The sequence below is a fragment of the Pleurodeles waltl genome, chromosome 12, assembly GCF_031143425.1.
Source record: "Pleurodeles waltl isolate 20211129_DDA chromosome 12, aPleWal1.hap1.20221129, whole genome shotgun sequence".
NCBI lineage: Eukaryota > Metazoa > Chordata > Amphibia > Caudata > Salamandridae > Pleurodeles > Pleurodeles waltl.
Genome location: NC_090451.1, coordinates 278,651,107 through 278,667,378, shown reverse-complemented (window position 1 = coordinate 278,667,378; position 16,272 = coordinate 278,651,107). Strand labels below are relative to the sequence as shown.

The following is a 16,272-nucleotide window of genomic DNA, read 5'->3' as shown; positions in this document are numbered from 1 at the left end:
ACATATATATATATATATATATATACATACACACATACACACACACACACACACACCCCCCCCTAAATTGCAATCCGTATACACTTCCAGGAAGGCGCATGTGAATCTACAGCACTACATGCCACAAACAGATGTCTACTGGTAAGTACCATTTTCAGTTTGATCGCATGTGTAGCTGTAGATACACATGCTGTGCATAGACTGTAAAGCAGTCCCTCCATAAAGCGGTGGCTAGTGTGCAGTGGTTGCAATTGTTTGAAAAAGTGTTTTAAGTACAGCTTAAACATTTGCTTGTTGTCTCGCAAAGACGTCTACACAATAAAGTTTAGTAAACGTGTGGTGTAGACCATGTGGCTGCTTTACAAATGTCTGCTATAGGTATGTTACCCAGAAATGCCATAGATGCACCTTTTTTCCTAGTGGAATGTGCTCTAGGTGGTACAGGTAATTGTCGCGTAGCTTTAGTATACCAAGTTTAAATGCATTTGACTATCCATCTTGCTATAGTTGTTTTAGATATAGGATCTCCTTTGTGTGGAAAGAAGAAAGCCACAAAAAGCTGTTTTGTTTTCCTAAAAGGTTTTCTTCTATCTATATACATACATAAGAGCTCTTTTAACATCTAGAGTGTGTAGATCTCTTTCTGCTTCTGGTTTTGGGAAGAAAACTGGCAATTCTATTGCAAAATAATTTTTGGAAGGAATTTAGGAATTGTTCTTAATACAATTTTTTCTTTATGAACTTGAAAGTAAGGTTCTTTTAAAGTTAATGCCTGAAGCTCACTGACACGCCTAAAGGAGGTGATCGCAATAAAAAGGCTACTTTCCGTGAAAGAACTTGTAGGGGGAAGGCGTGAAGTGGCACAAATGGTGGAGCCATGAGCCTTGTGAACACAATGTTAAGATTCCAAGATAGAGCAGGAGGAATCCTTGGTGGAATTATTCTTTTCAGTAATTCCATAAATGCTTTGATAACTGGAATTCCAAACAAAGAAATAGGTTGTCTATTTTGAAGATATGCAGCTATGGGGGCTAAATGTAAACTAATAGATGCGTAGGCTAAATTAGCTTTTTGTAAATGTAATAAATATTGTACAATGTCCTCTACTGTTGGTTTAATAGGGTCAAATCTTTTTTGTTTGGGAGTAACAAACAAAACGATTTTGCTGCATAGGGCTGTCTAGTTGTAGGTGTGCGTACTTGTTTAAGGACATTCATACATTCCTGTGGTAAATGTAAATATCTATATATCCAATTTCTATGACTTCAGGAGCCATATCGCTAGATTCAGTGATCTGGGATTTAGATGTCTTATCTGTCCCTGTTTTTGTGTCAGAAGATCTGGTCTACTGGGAAGTTTTTGATGAGGAACAACAGAGTTCCAAAAGTGTTGTGTACCATAGTAGATGTGCCCATGTAGGGGCCATTAAGATGATATTGAGTAAAGATTGTTTTATCTTCTATACTAGGAATGGTAAGAGTGGGAGAGGGGAAAAAGCGTAAGCAAATAACCCGACCAACTTATCCATCAAGCATTACCTTTGGACTGAGATTGTGGGTACCTGGAGGCAAAGTTTTGGCATTTTTTTTGTTATGTTGTGAACAGATCTATTTGAGGTGTTCTCCATTTATTGAAGTACTGTTGAAGGACTTGTGGATGGAGTTCCCACTTTTGTGTTTGTTGATGCATCCTGCTTAGTAGGTCTGCTAAGTGGTTGTATATCCCTGGGAGATACTGTGCTACTATCTGAATATGGTGCTTAATAGCCTATTTCCATATTGTTTGTGCTAGGTGGGACAGTTGTTGAGATTGTGCCCCCCCCCCCCCTGTTTTTGAAGATAGTACATGGCAGTCAAGTTTTCTGTATGCATCAGCACTTTTTGTGCTGAAATTGTGAAAGGAAAGCTTTCATTGCAAATAATATTGCTTTTAGTTCCAGGTAATTTATATGAAGAGACCAATGAGTATTGTCCCATATCCCCTGAATTGTTAGGTTGAGGAGATGCGCTCCCCAACCGCTGTTTGAGGCATCTGTTGCGAGAATGATCTGAGGCACAGGGTTTACAATGGGCCACCCCTTCATAAGGTTTGCGATATTCCACCAGTGTAGAGAGAGATAAGTTTGGCAGTCCAGCAACACTAGATCTTCCACTTGACCCTGTGTCTGAGACCACTGACGAGAGAGACATTGTTGAAGAGGATGCATATGAAGTCAGGCATGAGGTACTATGGCAACACAAGATGCCATCATTCCTAGCAGTTTCATACCAGTTCTTACTGTGTATGTTTGGTTCTGTTTTAATGTTGCAATTAATGTCTGAAAAGCTTGGACCGTGTTTTGGTTGGGAAAGGCTATTCCTAATTGTGTATTGAGGATAACCCCTTTATATGGTTGTGTTTGGAGAGGTTGCTGATGAGATTTGATGAAGTTTATGGTGAGCCCTAGAGAGCATAGGAGACAAATTGTTGTTTGAGTATGTTTTTGACACTGTGGGAATGAATTGGCTTTGATGAGCCAATCGTCCAAATAAGGGAAAACATGAATTTGTTTTCTTCTGAGATGTGCTGCAACCACTGCAAGGCATTTTGTGAATACTCTGGGAACTGTTGTGACTCAGAATGGTAATACTTTGAATTGGTAATGTTTTCCTGCTACTAGAAATCTTAGGTATTTGGGATGTGCAGAATGAATGGGAATGTGAAAATAAGCATCCTTTAGATCTAACTCTGTCAGGAAGTCTCCTAGTTGTAATAGAGGAATAACATCCTGAAGAGTGACCATATGAAAATGTTTTGATCGAATGTAGTGGTTTAAGGATTTGAGATCTAATATTGGTCTGAGGGACCTGTCTTTTTTGAGGATTAGAAAATACAGGGAGTAAACTCCTGTTCCTTGGTATTGCAAAGGTACTGGTTCTGTAGCTCCTTTTAGAAGAAGGGAATGTACTTCCTCTTTGAGAAGAGTTAGATGATCTTGTGGGAGTCTGTTGGTACGAGGGTGTATATGTTGTGGAGTGGAAATGAGCTCCAGACAGTAATCATGTTGGATAATTTGAAGTACCCATTGATCTGTGTTAATTTGAATCCAATGGGGGTAAACGCTTGTAACCTTCCCCGTACAGAAGTGGTGTGTGTTAATACTGTTTATGGTAAGTCATTGTTTAGTGACGGATAAGGAGCTTCTATATGTAGATAGTTACTCTTCCCCTATTATTGTTTCCTCTATATGATATTCTAAAGTAACCTCTGGTGTATTGAGAGATGGGTTTAGTTTGATATGTGGAATGTTCCTGAAATGATGACCTAAATCCTTTGGTAAACCCTGCATGACGAAAATTACCCATATGTGTGCTGGCTTGTAAGGCTCCCATAGCTTTGGCAGTTTAATTGTCCTTATTTAATTTTTCAAGTGTGGTATCCGCTTGTGGACAAAATAAATGCTCTTTATTAAAAGGCACATTTAAAACTGCCTGCTGTACTTCCTTGTTTAAAACCTGAACATCTGAGCCAGGCATGTCTCCTTATGATGACACTTGTGTTAATACTGCATGCTGCTGTATTAGCAGCATCAAGTGCACATCCAATGGAGTTACTGGAAAATGTGTGTCCCTCATTTACAATTTCTACCCTTCTTTTTCTGATGTTCTTCTGGTAGGTATTGTGAAAGTTCCTCCATAGCATCCCAGTGAGCTCTGTTGTATCTGGATAGTAAAGCTTGAGCATTAGGAATTTGCCAGGTATTGGTTGCTTGAGCTGCCACTCTTTTTCCTACCGCATCTAATTTTTTTACTTTCCTTATAAGAAGGAGGTGCGACTCCTGTTGACTGGCTATTAGCTCTTTTGCGTGCAGTAGATGCAACAATAAAGTCTGGTGAAATTTGTGTTTATATTATATATACAGGGAGTGCAGAATTATTAGGCAAGTTGTATTTTTGAGGATTAATTTTATTATTGAACAACAACCATGTTCTCAATGAACCCAAAAAACTCATTAATATCAAAGCTGAATATTTTTGGAAGTAGTTTTTAGTTTGTTTTTAGTTTTAGCTATGTTAGGGGGATATCTGTGTGTGCAGGTGACTATTACTGTGCATAATTATTAGGCAACTTAACAAAAAAAAAATATATACCCATTTCAATTATTTATTATTACCAGTGAAACCAATATAACATCTCAACATTCACAAATATACATTTCTGACATTCAAAAACAAAACAAAAACAAATCAGTGACCAATATAGCCACCTTTCTTTGCAAGGACACTCAAAAGCCTGCCATCCATGGATTCTGTCAGTGTTTTGATCTGTTCACCATCAACATTGCGTGCAGCAGCAACCACAGCCTCCCAGACACTGTTCAGAGAGGTGTACTGTTTTCCCTTCTTGTAAATCTCACATTTGATGATGGATCACAGGTTCTCAATGGGGTTCAGATCAGGTGAACAAGGAGGCCATGTCATTAGATTTCCTTCTTTTATACCCTTTCTTGCCAGCCACGCTGTGGAGTACTTGGAGTGATGTGTGATGGAGCATTGTCCTGCATGAAAATCATGTTTTTCTTGAAGGATGCAGACTTCTTCCTGTACCACTGCTTGAAGAAGGTGTCTTCCAGGAACTGACAGTAGGACTGGGAGTTGAGCTTGACTCCATCCTCAACCCGAAAAGGCCCCACAAGCTCATCTTTGATGATACCAGCCCAAACCAGTACTCCACCTCCACCTTGCTGGCGTCTGAGTCGGACTGGAGCTCTCTGCCCTTTACCAATCCAGCCACGGGCCCATCCATCTGGCCCATCAAGACTCACTCTCATTTCATCAGTCCATAAAACCTTAGGAAAATCAGTCTTGAGATATTTATTGGCCCAGTCTTGACGTTTCAGCTTGTGTGTCTTGTTCAGTGGTGGTCGTCTTTCAGCCTTTCTTACCTTGGCCATGTCTCTGAGTATTGCACACCTTGTGCTTTTGGGCACTCCAGTGATGTTGCAGCTCTGAAATATGGCCAAACTGGTGGCAAGTGGCATCGTGGCAGCTGCACGCTTGACTTTTCTCAGTTCATGGGCAGTTATTTTGCGCCTTGGTTTTTCCACACGCTTCTTGCGACCCTGTTGACTATTTTGAATGAAACGCTTGATTGTTCGATGATCACGCTTCAGAAGCTTTGCAATTTTAAGAGTGCTGCATCCCTCTGCAAGATATCTCACTATTTTTGACTTTTCTGAGCCTGTCAAGTCCTTGTTTTGACCCATTTTGCCAAAGGAAAGGAAGTTGCCTAATAATTATGCACACCTGATATAGGGTGTTGATGTCATTAGACCACACCCCTTCTCATTACAGAGATGCACATCACCTAATATGCTTAATTGGTAGTAGGCTTTCGAGCCTATACAGCTTGGAGAAAGACAACATGCATAAAGAGGATGATGTGGTCAAAATACGCATTTGCCTAATAATTCTGCACTCCCTGTATATATATATATAAAGGATCAGTGGGTGCAGCCTAGTACTTTTTATCAACTTTAGGAGTGATAAACCTTGCACTAACAGGTTCTTTAAATATTTCTTCTGCGTATCCGAGCATGCCTGGAAGCACTGGAAGGAATGACTTTCTTTATGTGTTGCACTCAGTGTGTCAAATAAAAAATATCACTCTATTGGCTCATTATACATGTGCACGTTATGAAATGCTGCTGCTCTAGACATAACCTGTTGGTATGATGTGGAATCCTAAGGTAGTGAAGGTCTAGCTGTGTAAAGATCTGGATCATTTGGTGTAATAGGATCCGGATTTTACTCATCCCACGGGTCCTGTTCACCTAATGTATCCCCTGGATCTTGAGACCCACCAGGTGGTGAACTAGGTGGTGGGAATCCTGAATGAGGGGGAGATGTTGGTGGAGGAGTATGTTTTGGAGGAGTGGGTAGTCTTCTTTGGAGGTGTAGAGGAATCAAGACTCTCTTGAAAAGTTAATTTCCTCTTTAAAGGTGGCGGAGGTGATGTTATAATCCACCCTGTTCCTTGTTGAATTTAAAGTTGGCGCTGCATAGCGTCCCTAACTTCTAATATTGGTTTAACCTGTGATGTAGGGGTTGTTATAGACTGTCCAGAGTCACTTAAAGTCTTTTGTGTTTTTTTCGGTTCCGAAGGTTTTTTGGGATGGAAAGTTTTCGGTGCTGAAATATTAGCTGGCTGTTGTCTCTTTTTCAGTAGCGAAGTGTTCAGCAGTGAAGCACCATACAGTTTTTGTTTTGTCAGTGCCGCAATGGAGGTACTAGAGGTTGATGCTGAAGACATCTTTCTCTTTTTGCGGTGCTGAGCTGGTATGTGAGGCATCTGAATAGGTTTCTCGGCTCCGACCAAGGCTGGAAGGCAGTGGCAGACAGGTGACCTCCTTTATGGTTGTTTTGTCCAATGGAAGGGGGGCTTTTTACTTACAGTTTGTGCTGGTTGCAGTGGTTGACTCTCGATGTCAGACTGCACATCAGAGTCTGAACCTGAACGGAGAAGACCCCCTCTTGTTTCAAGTCTTCTTGTGTGTGGTTGTCACCAAAAATGTCCGGTGTATCATCTGGATGTCGAGGCGCCATTTTAATTTGACGAGCTCTTCGATCTCTAAGCGTCTTCTTCGACCAAAAGGAACAAAACGGTTCGCAGGTCTGTTCGTTGTGATGTGGCGAAAGACACAAATTTCACACCTGGTGATGGTCAGTGTGTGGAAACTTTGAATGGCATCAAGGGTAAAATCGAAATGGAGTACGTTCCATTAGGGCTGCATTGTTCGATACCACGTGGAAGAGGTAGATCCGAAGAGGGCCAGATAGAGCCTTTCTGTTCCTGACAGGGGTGAGAAATCCGATTCAGAGTATAGAAAAAGGAACCAAGAGTTGAATTATTGAAAAATACGTGTTCGGAAACAATACCGATGACAATAGTAAGACGGAAAGAATACCGTTTTACACTGTTTGGAGCAGAGAACTCGGAGCGAGAGGAACACACATTCGAAGTCGACGGCAGAGAAAAACAATCTAACAAAAGACTTGATGCCCATGCGCAGTATTACCGAGAGGAGGAGTCACTCGATCCCGTGATTTCAAAACTTTCTTTGAGCAAAAACAAGTTGTACTACTCCGAACCCAAAACTAGATGGCGCGCTTATGCACAGCATGTGTATCTACAGCCACACATGCCATCGAACACAGGAGTTTTTTTAATGCTCACAAACTCATTAGTTTTCAGGCATTAGTTTGCAGGCATTCAAATACTAACAAGGGAAACCAAGCCCTGTTTTTTCCTAGTGGGATTTACTACTGTGTAATTTTACACAATCATGGATGAATAATTGCAGAGCAGTAAAACCACTTACAACTGGTGTAAATGGGACAGTTTACAACTTTACACGCACACACAGGTTAGGGACATTTGTGAATTGAACCCATTGTACACAGGACATTAACATGCCTAATTCCATGAGTCTTTCTTCCTTCAGAAAACAAGAAGGTAGCAGTTGTAAGGAAAGTTGCCCTGAAAAAGGGTACAAATCTATGAGAAAGTACAAATGTCTTTGAAGTAAAACACTAGGCAAGTTTAACCTTGCACCAAAGGACAGACTCCGAGAGCCAATTCAGCTTCAATCTCAACAGCACCAGACATTTTCAACAAGAGCTTAAAGTTCAAGATGATCTGCTCTTCTGCATGACATAGTAAGAGAGAAGACCCAACAGGCAAGATCCTTTTTGGCTGTTCATCACCACAAGTTGAGAATCCATTTTTGAAGACTAGGGCTTTATTTCTTCACTTGCACTATAAGCTAGGATCTACTGTAAAGGGTTGTCTTTCTCGTAAGTAAAAACGTCACGAGAATTGAACCTTGTTTTCCACTTGACCTAAACTATTCAGAGCTGGTTAAATATAGCCTTAACTTTTGGAGGACATGAGACCCCATCCTTATCAATGTTCTGCATGCATGGAATAGTGGTATTCGTTCTGTTGCAACTGAACAGAAATTTTTTTAAAAAAACATGGAAAGGAGTATTACAGTGCACACGTTAAACAAGTCACCACTGCAGTATTGTAAACACCACACAGTGATCAAAACAGCTGATGTTTCAGTTATATTCAAGCAATTACTGCAGTTCGCAACCACGTCCAATCTTGGTGAATGGCTGTCTAGATGATGATGAAATTATTTCCAGAATAACGGTGTCTAGAAAATAAACCCCAACTCCTGCCTAGCTTCATCAAGTGCAATATATCAACCAGGCCGACAATTAGTATCTGGCACCTAAAATCAGTGTCAAAGGAGCAGTACAACGTATGTCACAGTTATGCATAGGATGGTGATAAAAAACACGAAACCTTGAAATATACCTAAGGTAAAATCAATAGAAACTAGAACACATGGCTAAATCACTCATTTTGTAAAAGACAACTGTGTTTTTTATGTACTGAACTATGTGTCAGGGAGATGAATAATCCATGATAGCTGCTTATTTTTGTACTAATTACTCTGAATCATCACTTCATGGACAATCAAAAATAGCAGGGTTTAACACATTTTGAAGGAGGAAAATAGATTTATCTTTAATGCTGTAAAATCTGTTAATATTGATCTGCTTTTTCTTCTTTTGTATAGGTTTCTACAGCAAATTAGTTTTAAATAACTTGTAAAGCTAAGAATCTAAAATATTGCTAGACAAAAAGAGAATGTATACATTGCAGTGGTAGCAGGAGCAATTTGCTAAATATTTCCCACCTCATCATCACTGGGAAAGTACATTATCTAGATTTTTTGGTTTCTACCTCCGTTTTATTTTTTTTAATCTTCTGAGCAACAACACTAATGATAACAAAAAAGGGTTTTGGGGGTGAGGCAATGAAATGCTGGCCTATGAAACTAAACCTGAGAATATAGCTCCATAACAGAGTGGCCAGGTAAAACTCAACATTAGTCCATACTGAGACTTGTAGTTTGAGAACTATCATAGATTATTACACAGATTGTTTTCTCCAACCATATTACAGCCTGATCCACTTTCAAGAAACCCACTCCCAACCACCAATCACTGCCTAAGCTACAGGCTAGTTGGAAATGCCACTCACATAATACTGCGGTAGGAGATGGTCACAAAATGGGTGAGCACTTTGTGAAGCACAGTTTAAGTGAACTAGAACAAAGTACAATAAAGGACCAAGGAGGATATGGTTAATTTCCAGCCTTAGCTCACATGCTTTTTACATCTCCTCTTCAATGCATATTTAATCCACATTGTGTCTCTGTATAACCGTACCATAACTGGGGCCTGTTTCACACACAAAACGTTTTACGTTTACAGCTATGCATGTACTCCTATTAGTGGATGTTAATATATTTTTGGGAATGTCTAAACACTGGCAGTAGTATGATGAGAAAGCTCTGCCATTTGCAGATTTCCAGGCGTACAAGGGAGAATGTCATGTGAGATCTGCTATTGCCCTAGTAAGTGACTGTAGGGAGGGTACAACTCCGCATTGTGGAAAGGAAGCACGAAATGTAAATAAATACACATTTGTTTTATTTTTATTTTCCTCATGAAGAATACGTTGCCCTGTAAAGAAATCACCTCCCTCCACGGCGTGTGTAATGCTCCACTCACCTTCCTACACCCCCCATCCTGGAAGTGGGTTTGCTCTGGCCTTTGCCTGTATAAATCTCTGGCTAATTCCATGGTGGGAAATGGGCGGAGAAATGTTTGAGTGCTAACAAATTCACACAGTTGTGGGTGGTAACTCTGGAGGCAAACCACAGATTGTTCTATACAGTCCCCATCTTTGGCATGGGGTTTAGTACTGTGTGATTTAGGAAGTTGCAGTGTACAATTACACAGTGGTAAAATAATTAAACATGTCAGTTATCCTTTTGTAGAAACCCACATAGTGCAGAATGGAGCTATTTCTGGCTGTAGATGTAGGTTTAATCCTTATATATATGAATCAAACTGTTCTTCTTCAAACCCTCCACAATCTTTTTACACAAACAGCACAAGCATATACGAGTACTCTGCTACCCCACTTAAATTCGCCCCTCACTCCTGAGTGCTCCAATTTACTCACTTGGTATCCTGAAGACTGTTCCCACTGTAGATATACATGCGTTTCACAGTTGCACCATGGGGGATTTGTAAAGATGCTAAACCATGAGCAAAGTTGGGCTGCAAAAAAAAAAAACAAGACAAAAAAATTGAACAAACTCGTCATCACAGTGGGTTTAAGACAATGTAGGAATGTTTAAGAACGCTTGTCATGAATTATTAATCAGAAACCTTACTCTCAATAGCCTAAAGGGCAGTAGCTTTCACACAAGTAATTTAATTTCCTCTGAGAAAACCTGCCACTGTTTTAGGCACGGCAAAAGGACCAGGAAGTAACAGTAAGTACTGGAGGAAAGAGACATTTTAGGTAACTGCCTAAAAGACAATGATCTCTACAGTTCATGCTTGTTCTACGCTGGCCTGTGCGATCAATTTTTTTTAGCTACTCATGATGGCGTTGTAGGCAGAATGTTTTTGCTGTTATTCACTTGCCGAACGTTGTGAATTCTTTCACTAAAAATGATGCCAGAAAGCGAATATGTTTGCAAGGATATGTAGAATGCTTTTCTACAAAAAAGGGCACAATATCTCCACCACAGGTAGCACTCCTCTCTGTGTGGGCCTGGAGTGGCTTTGGTGCCACATATGCAAGAACAGGCAAATTACGTGATCTAGGGGTTAAAATACTATAGGGAGATGGATGCTATCAATTTACATCAAAATGCCTCCAGTCAGATATATGGGTCCAGAAATCCCAGACATGTAGTTCCCATGTACACAGACTCACGAGATGGTTGTGTGGTATGCTTTATTTATTCGCAGTATCCCCTGCCACTGCAGGATGAAATAATTCAAACCTAATTTCCTCTCCCTCTTTCCATGTGCTCGTGGCTCACTCTGGTCTCCATTAACTCAGGAAGGGGCATCTCAAAGCCAAATCAACTCCATTATTCTACCGATCACACCCCCACTGAATTGTGATCTGTTTTAGAGGGATCCTACATCTGCGTGGGGTAGTAAACCAACATGTCTTGAGAGCCGGTGAGGGTTTAGTTTCCTCTCATGTTACTCCAGGGCTAATCTACCTGTGCAGCTTGTACTACTGATTCCAAACCAGAGAACAAAACAATTTGGCAATGGTTGTGCGCCTGGTTCTGCACTTGATGGAAGCCCTTGTGCAGAAGTATACACTGCTCCTTTACCACCCTGTAACTCACACATGCAGTTAGTAGCCCTTAGTGTTGACTCGCTGGCACCGTCCACTTACTTAGTAGAAAAAACGTAATGGGTTAGATACGATAGATCTCCCTCCTTACAGACGTACCATGGGAAAAAGACATTTACTTGGTAAGGATTCAGCTCCCCTCTTGCACAGCCTTGCACTGAGCTAAAAGAAGGGACTATAGAGGGACCCCTGCAGTTTAAACTTAGTACCAAAGGTCTTGCAGTAAAGGAGACTAAGTCATAGGCCTGATAAACCAATTTCAATGAAAACCTATTGGAGTAAGGAACAACCCCTTCCATTGGAAAATTAACTCTAAGATTGACTTCGACCTAAAGGCAACGGGTCTAACACCTTGCTTAGGGGTGACACCCCAGGAGGGAGGAGACTTGCACTGCTTGTGGTCACAGGCCAGAATGAAAGATCAAGGCTCGCCTTACAACTGGATGTGATGTAATAATGACGTATGAAGAGAACAAAATCACAAGGAGATACCAGGTTCCACTCTATCACTGCAGGTCACCAATCTCATCATAAAAAGACAGGATAGCAGAGGCAAATAAAAAAAATCCTTAAGAAAAATGGTGAACAGAAAAATATTCGTTATGCACTGCACTGGAAGTCAGCATGAAGACTTTGACCACGAAGGTAACAGATGGTGCACTCACTTTATTCTAGGCCATTGTGCATCATGAATAACATTTTACACTTTACTAGCAGCCTAAGTTAAGTCGGCTACTTGTTTGTACCAGAACAACCCAGACCTCATCAATACATCCCTAGGCAGATTTCAAAACATATATAAGTAGTCAGCTTTCAAAATGGGATCTAGATACAACTTTAAAAAGCATACTTGCAACAGCCCAAGTAAAACTCTACCCAACATTAACACTGGGTTTTTAGTTTTTTCTGTTTTACCTTGTGGTTTTGAGCAATACGTCAACAGCACAAAGTGACTCAAATGAGCACCCAAAAATACACAAGGTGATGGACCTTCTGACCTCCTTCAGCAGAGATTGCCCGGGACTGTCTTTTAACCACTAGAAAAAGTCCAATGGGTTTGTCTGTTCATTTTAACACAGTGGCAGGCAGTGCTTAGATCCTTCTCTTTGGAGATAAAATCAAGAAAACAAATGTAGACTTTTTGACCTCAAAGTCAGGCCATAGTCAATGGACAGAATATTTGGTCATCCTCAGGGTCAGTCATTTACAGCTTACAAGCGCACATCATCTTTGAAACAAGTAGATCTGCTCTGGTAAGAGGTGTAGGTGGCAAACCCAATAGAATTACGGCACTCAACATTCAATAGATAATTCTATTCAGGAAGTACTAAGGCTCAACAAACTAGTTAGGAGTCTGGGTGGCAGAAATGTTCTGGGTTGCACCAATAAGTCTTCACGCAGGACAGAGATCCCCCATATTCAAAGAGAGGAGCATTTACTTAAGACCTATGGAAGCAAAATAGAGAATGCATGCTGTCCTGCAAAGATGCAACAACAAAAACAGTACAAAGTACAACAAAAACAATGCTCAAACCAGCGCACAATCTAAACATTATATTTCACAAAAAACTTACTCAATTCAAAACAGGTAAAAACTTTAAAAAATGTCACTGGGTACAGGCTTGGGATTTAAAAAAATTACCTTTCAGTAATTTTATGGAACAATACTTTCTTCTCACAGATTTCTTAACTGTAAATACCCTGAGTACCAGGCTGGATAAAGAAAATTACATAGCCCTGATAAATGGGCGTTACGCATTGCTATACGGACAGTAGAAGCAGGGCCACGAGGGTGTTGCCACAGAAGTGACAAGTCAGATAAATACTCCAGGAGTAACAGGCTTAGAACATGAACGTTTTTCATACATCCAATTAAAAAAATGTAGGAAATGAGGACGTGTACCACTCAAGAAGATATTAAAATAATTTTGTGTAGCACTTCAGTCTTATCCACTAGAAACTCGAACCACATTAAAGTAGAAATAGTCATCTAATATTAAAAGTAATTCCGGATTCGCTCTACGGCTGCCAACTAGAATCTGGTCTGCAATGGAAACCTCAGAAACTATTTGGGAAGCCATTCCCGGACTAGGGCACCCGAACTGCATGCTTTTCTATCTGTGGGGACGCACCTGCACTGATAGTTCACTACTACCCTCCGCCCCGCCATCAGGGGGCGCCCAGTCAGCACAACAATACAATGTTATCAAGCTGATCTGATGATACCTGTGTACTTTTCTTGAGGCGGTATCTGTATAAAAAGCATCTGCTAGAAAAGTAATTTTACCTATATATGAAGAATTTAGGGACAGTACGAAAAGCTATAATTTCATTCCAGACGCAGTGTCTACTGACATAGGCAGAATTGCTAAAGCAAGAGCATTGCCCTTTTTTCTCCTTTTTTTTTTTTTAAATGTTATTTGTGTTGTGGCAGGGCTCAAAACAAGGAAATAAAAAAAATCCCACACCCAAAAAGAAAAACGTTTTCTTTAGCGCATAAAATGAACGTTCACGTACCACCTGAAAAATCAGGAATACAGCTGTGCACACAAACTGCTGGTTAAGGCAAACACACGCTGACAGGATTAGCACCCATGTACATGCACTGGGGCATAGATAAAAAAAAAAAACACTACTAAAGAGTGAGATGCATGCATCCGTGCACGAAACATTGAAGCCCGCGTAAACAAACATTTCAAGTACTGCCAAAATGTGCTGAGTAGTTAAGGGTCAGAAACAAAACAGCAAGGCATTCGTTTTTTCTTTACCTGTGCCACTATCCTCCGGGAAAACTAAACAAACAGACATATTATGTTATTTATAGTTTTGAAAATATGAAAATATAAAAAGACATGCAATTAACGTTTAAAATAGTATTGGCTGGTAAGAAACGAGGGGAGGGAAGTTTTCTTTAGGAAAGGCGTACAAAGATGCTATTAAGTTAAAAGCATCCTGGGCCGCCAAACATACAGGACGGCTGGCGCCGCCAGCTTCTCTAGAACTACTCGCCAGCAGCGCCTTAAATCGAGAGGCCAAGTCATTTACAAGCGCTAGCAACGAATGCGAATTCTTCCAGGCATGCCTCACATTTTGTTTGCGCCTCTGATACACGTTTAGGCTTATGTGACATAAGAATAAAAAATAAAAGCCGCAGACCAGTTTAGTAAAGATCTGAACTCTGACCTCATACTTAGGAGCTTCAGACCAGGAGTCCAGTTGAAAGGAAAACGATAGTCCTCTGAAGTTGAGGTGAAACAGCTGTTCTGCCGAATTGTATACTAGAAAAAAAGGCACACATTTCCACAAATAATTTATTCATTAAAGATCACACTGAAACATCTTATGACAAAGTTTGACATTTTCTTAAACTTCAAACATTTTCAAACATTTTGGGACACGTCCCTTTAATATGTGTAAAAATACCAGCACTAATTTATTTAACATGTTCAACAAATTTACAAGTTTAGCTCCAATTACATTAGGAAAGGCACACAACTAAACAAGCATTTGCAATGCAATGGGTCTCGCATTTGCTCGAGTTAGAGCTTTCGGCGTTGTAAATTCCTAACTTGACTTTTTTTGCCACATACATAGAAAATGAAAAGTAAAACAGCTGACATAAGCGAGCTGCTTCAAAGTGCCATGGCAGCCATGCGCATGAGCACAAAGGAGACGCACAAAAGGAAAAAGAAGTTCGCTCAGTCAAACATACTGGCAATTGTGCAATTATCCGTGTAACAGGGTTTGTCTGCAAGGCAGTAACTAAACGTCCCCAAGGCGGGACAAATGTAAAGCATTTACCAATGATAACTAAGGGTTTTTGAAAAGCAAGCCCACAAACGAGTGAAAGTGTTGGGCGTGGTTAAAAGCCCACAAGACTTCCAACAGGTCAAAGCGCTTGAGCGCTCGACCTAAAAATGGAACTCAAGCGAGCAAAGAGAAATTGGGAGGGAGGGAGGGAAGAAATAGAAAAAGGAATGAGGTTGATAAGAATAATGTAACAAAACCGAAGTTTCTAAAGAAATCCTACATAACACATATACACTACCAACATGTAAATGCATATTATATCTATCCAAGTTAAATTATATCTAATAGATCAAATAGTATGTACTAGAGACAGCCAGAAAAAGAGTATGGTGCGTGTCATCCTGGCTGTAGTGGAGGGAACGTTATCTGGTGAACAATGGGGGGGCGTCTAAATCTGAAGAAAAGATAGCCATTATCTGGGAGGCCAAAAGTTAAAAGTCCCTTTTTCATGGGCACTTGTGGGATTCGCTTTTCAGCAGGTGTTTGGCATGGGGACAAATGGCTAAGCATAGGGTTGTTCTACCACAAGGTCCCGAATGGATCCTAAAATCAGCCAAGGAGGTCAGCATTAAAGGGGTATTATTACTGTGTTGTACAAGGTTCTTCCTGCAGCATAGTATTGAGCCTAGATCTGGGGAACAAGACATTTTTCCTCACCTTATAGCTGAAGAAATACTTTCCTGAGAAGCCTGCTGGGCAGAGACCAGATTACACCAGCTGTTGCCACCAAAGCTGAGCTCTATTTTATATCTTTCTGTACTGCGACCTATCACAAGGGTGGCATCTTCACACCTGTTTTTCAGTAAAGCGCATGGTGGGCTCGGCTACATGAAAACCTCAGGGGTTAGGTGTTCTGCAAAGAGTAAAAACTTGAACAAGCTTTGACATGAATTCAAAATGTGAAGGCACACGTATGAATAATCATATACCACTATATACAACTATATCTTAATGAATTTTCCCAAAGACATTTTCCACATCAAAAAATCATAGCAACCAATTTCGAATTCGAATCCGTAATATGCATCAATGAGCATTTAATTAAACTGAAAATCAGCAGTCCAAATTAAACGTTCCTTCTATGATTCTTTACAATACCCAGTTCATAGTTCCAAAAACAAAAAATATGTTAATCAATCCAGTCTCAAAAGGTTCCACTTGTAATTCCATGGA

At 40.3% G+C, this 16,272-nt stretch overlaps 1 protein-coding gene across 2 annotated transcripts in view; it reads right to left on the bottom strand.

The window, feature by feature from the left end:
• The window catches only part of PHAF1 (phagophore assembly factor 1), a 262,744-nt gene that overhangs the window by 98,677 nt on the left and 147,795 nt on the right, over window positions 1-16,272 (bottom strand). The window contains exons 6-8 of one of the 2 annotated variants that reach the window (XM_069216171.1): window positions 14,473-14,567; window positions 14,058-14,081; window positions 10,087-10,184 (exon numbers count right to left, since the gene is read on the bottom strand). In XM_069216171.1, coding sequence (XP_069072272.1) covers window positions 10,087-10,184; window positions 14,058-14,081; window positions 14,473-14,567 — 217 coding nt within the window. The remainder of the gene's footprint in view (window positions 1-10,086; window positions 10,185-14,057; window positions 14,082-14,472; window positions 14,568-16,272) is intronic. The other variant, XM_069216172.1, reaches the window with a different exon arrangement.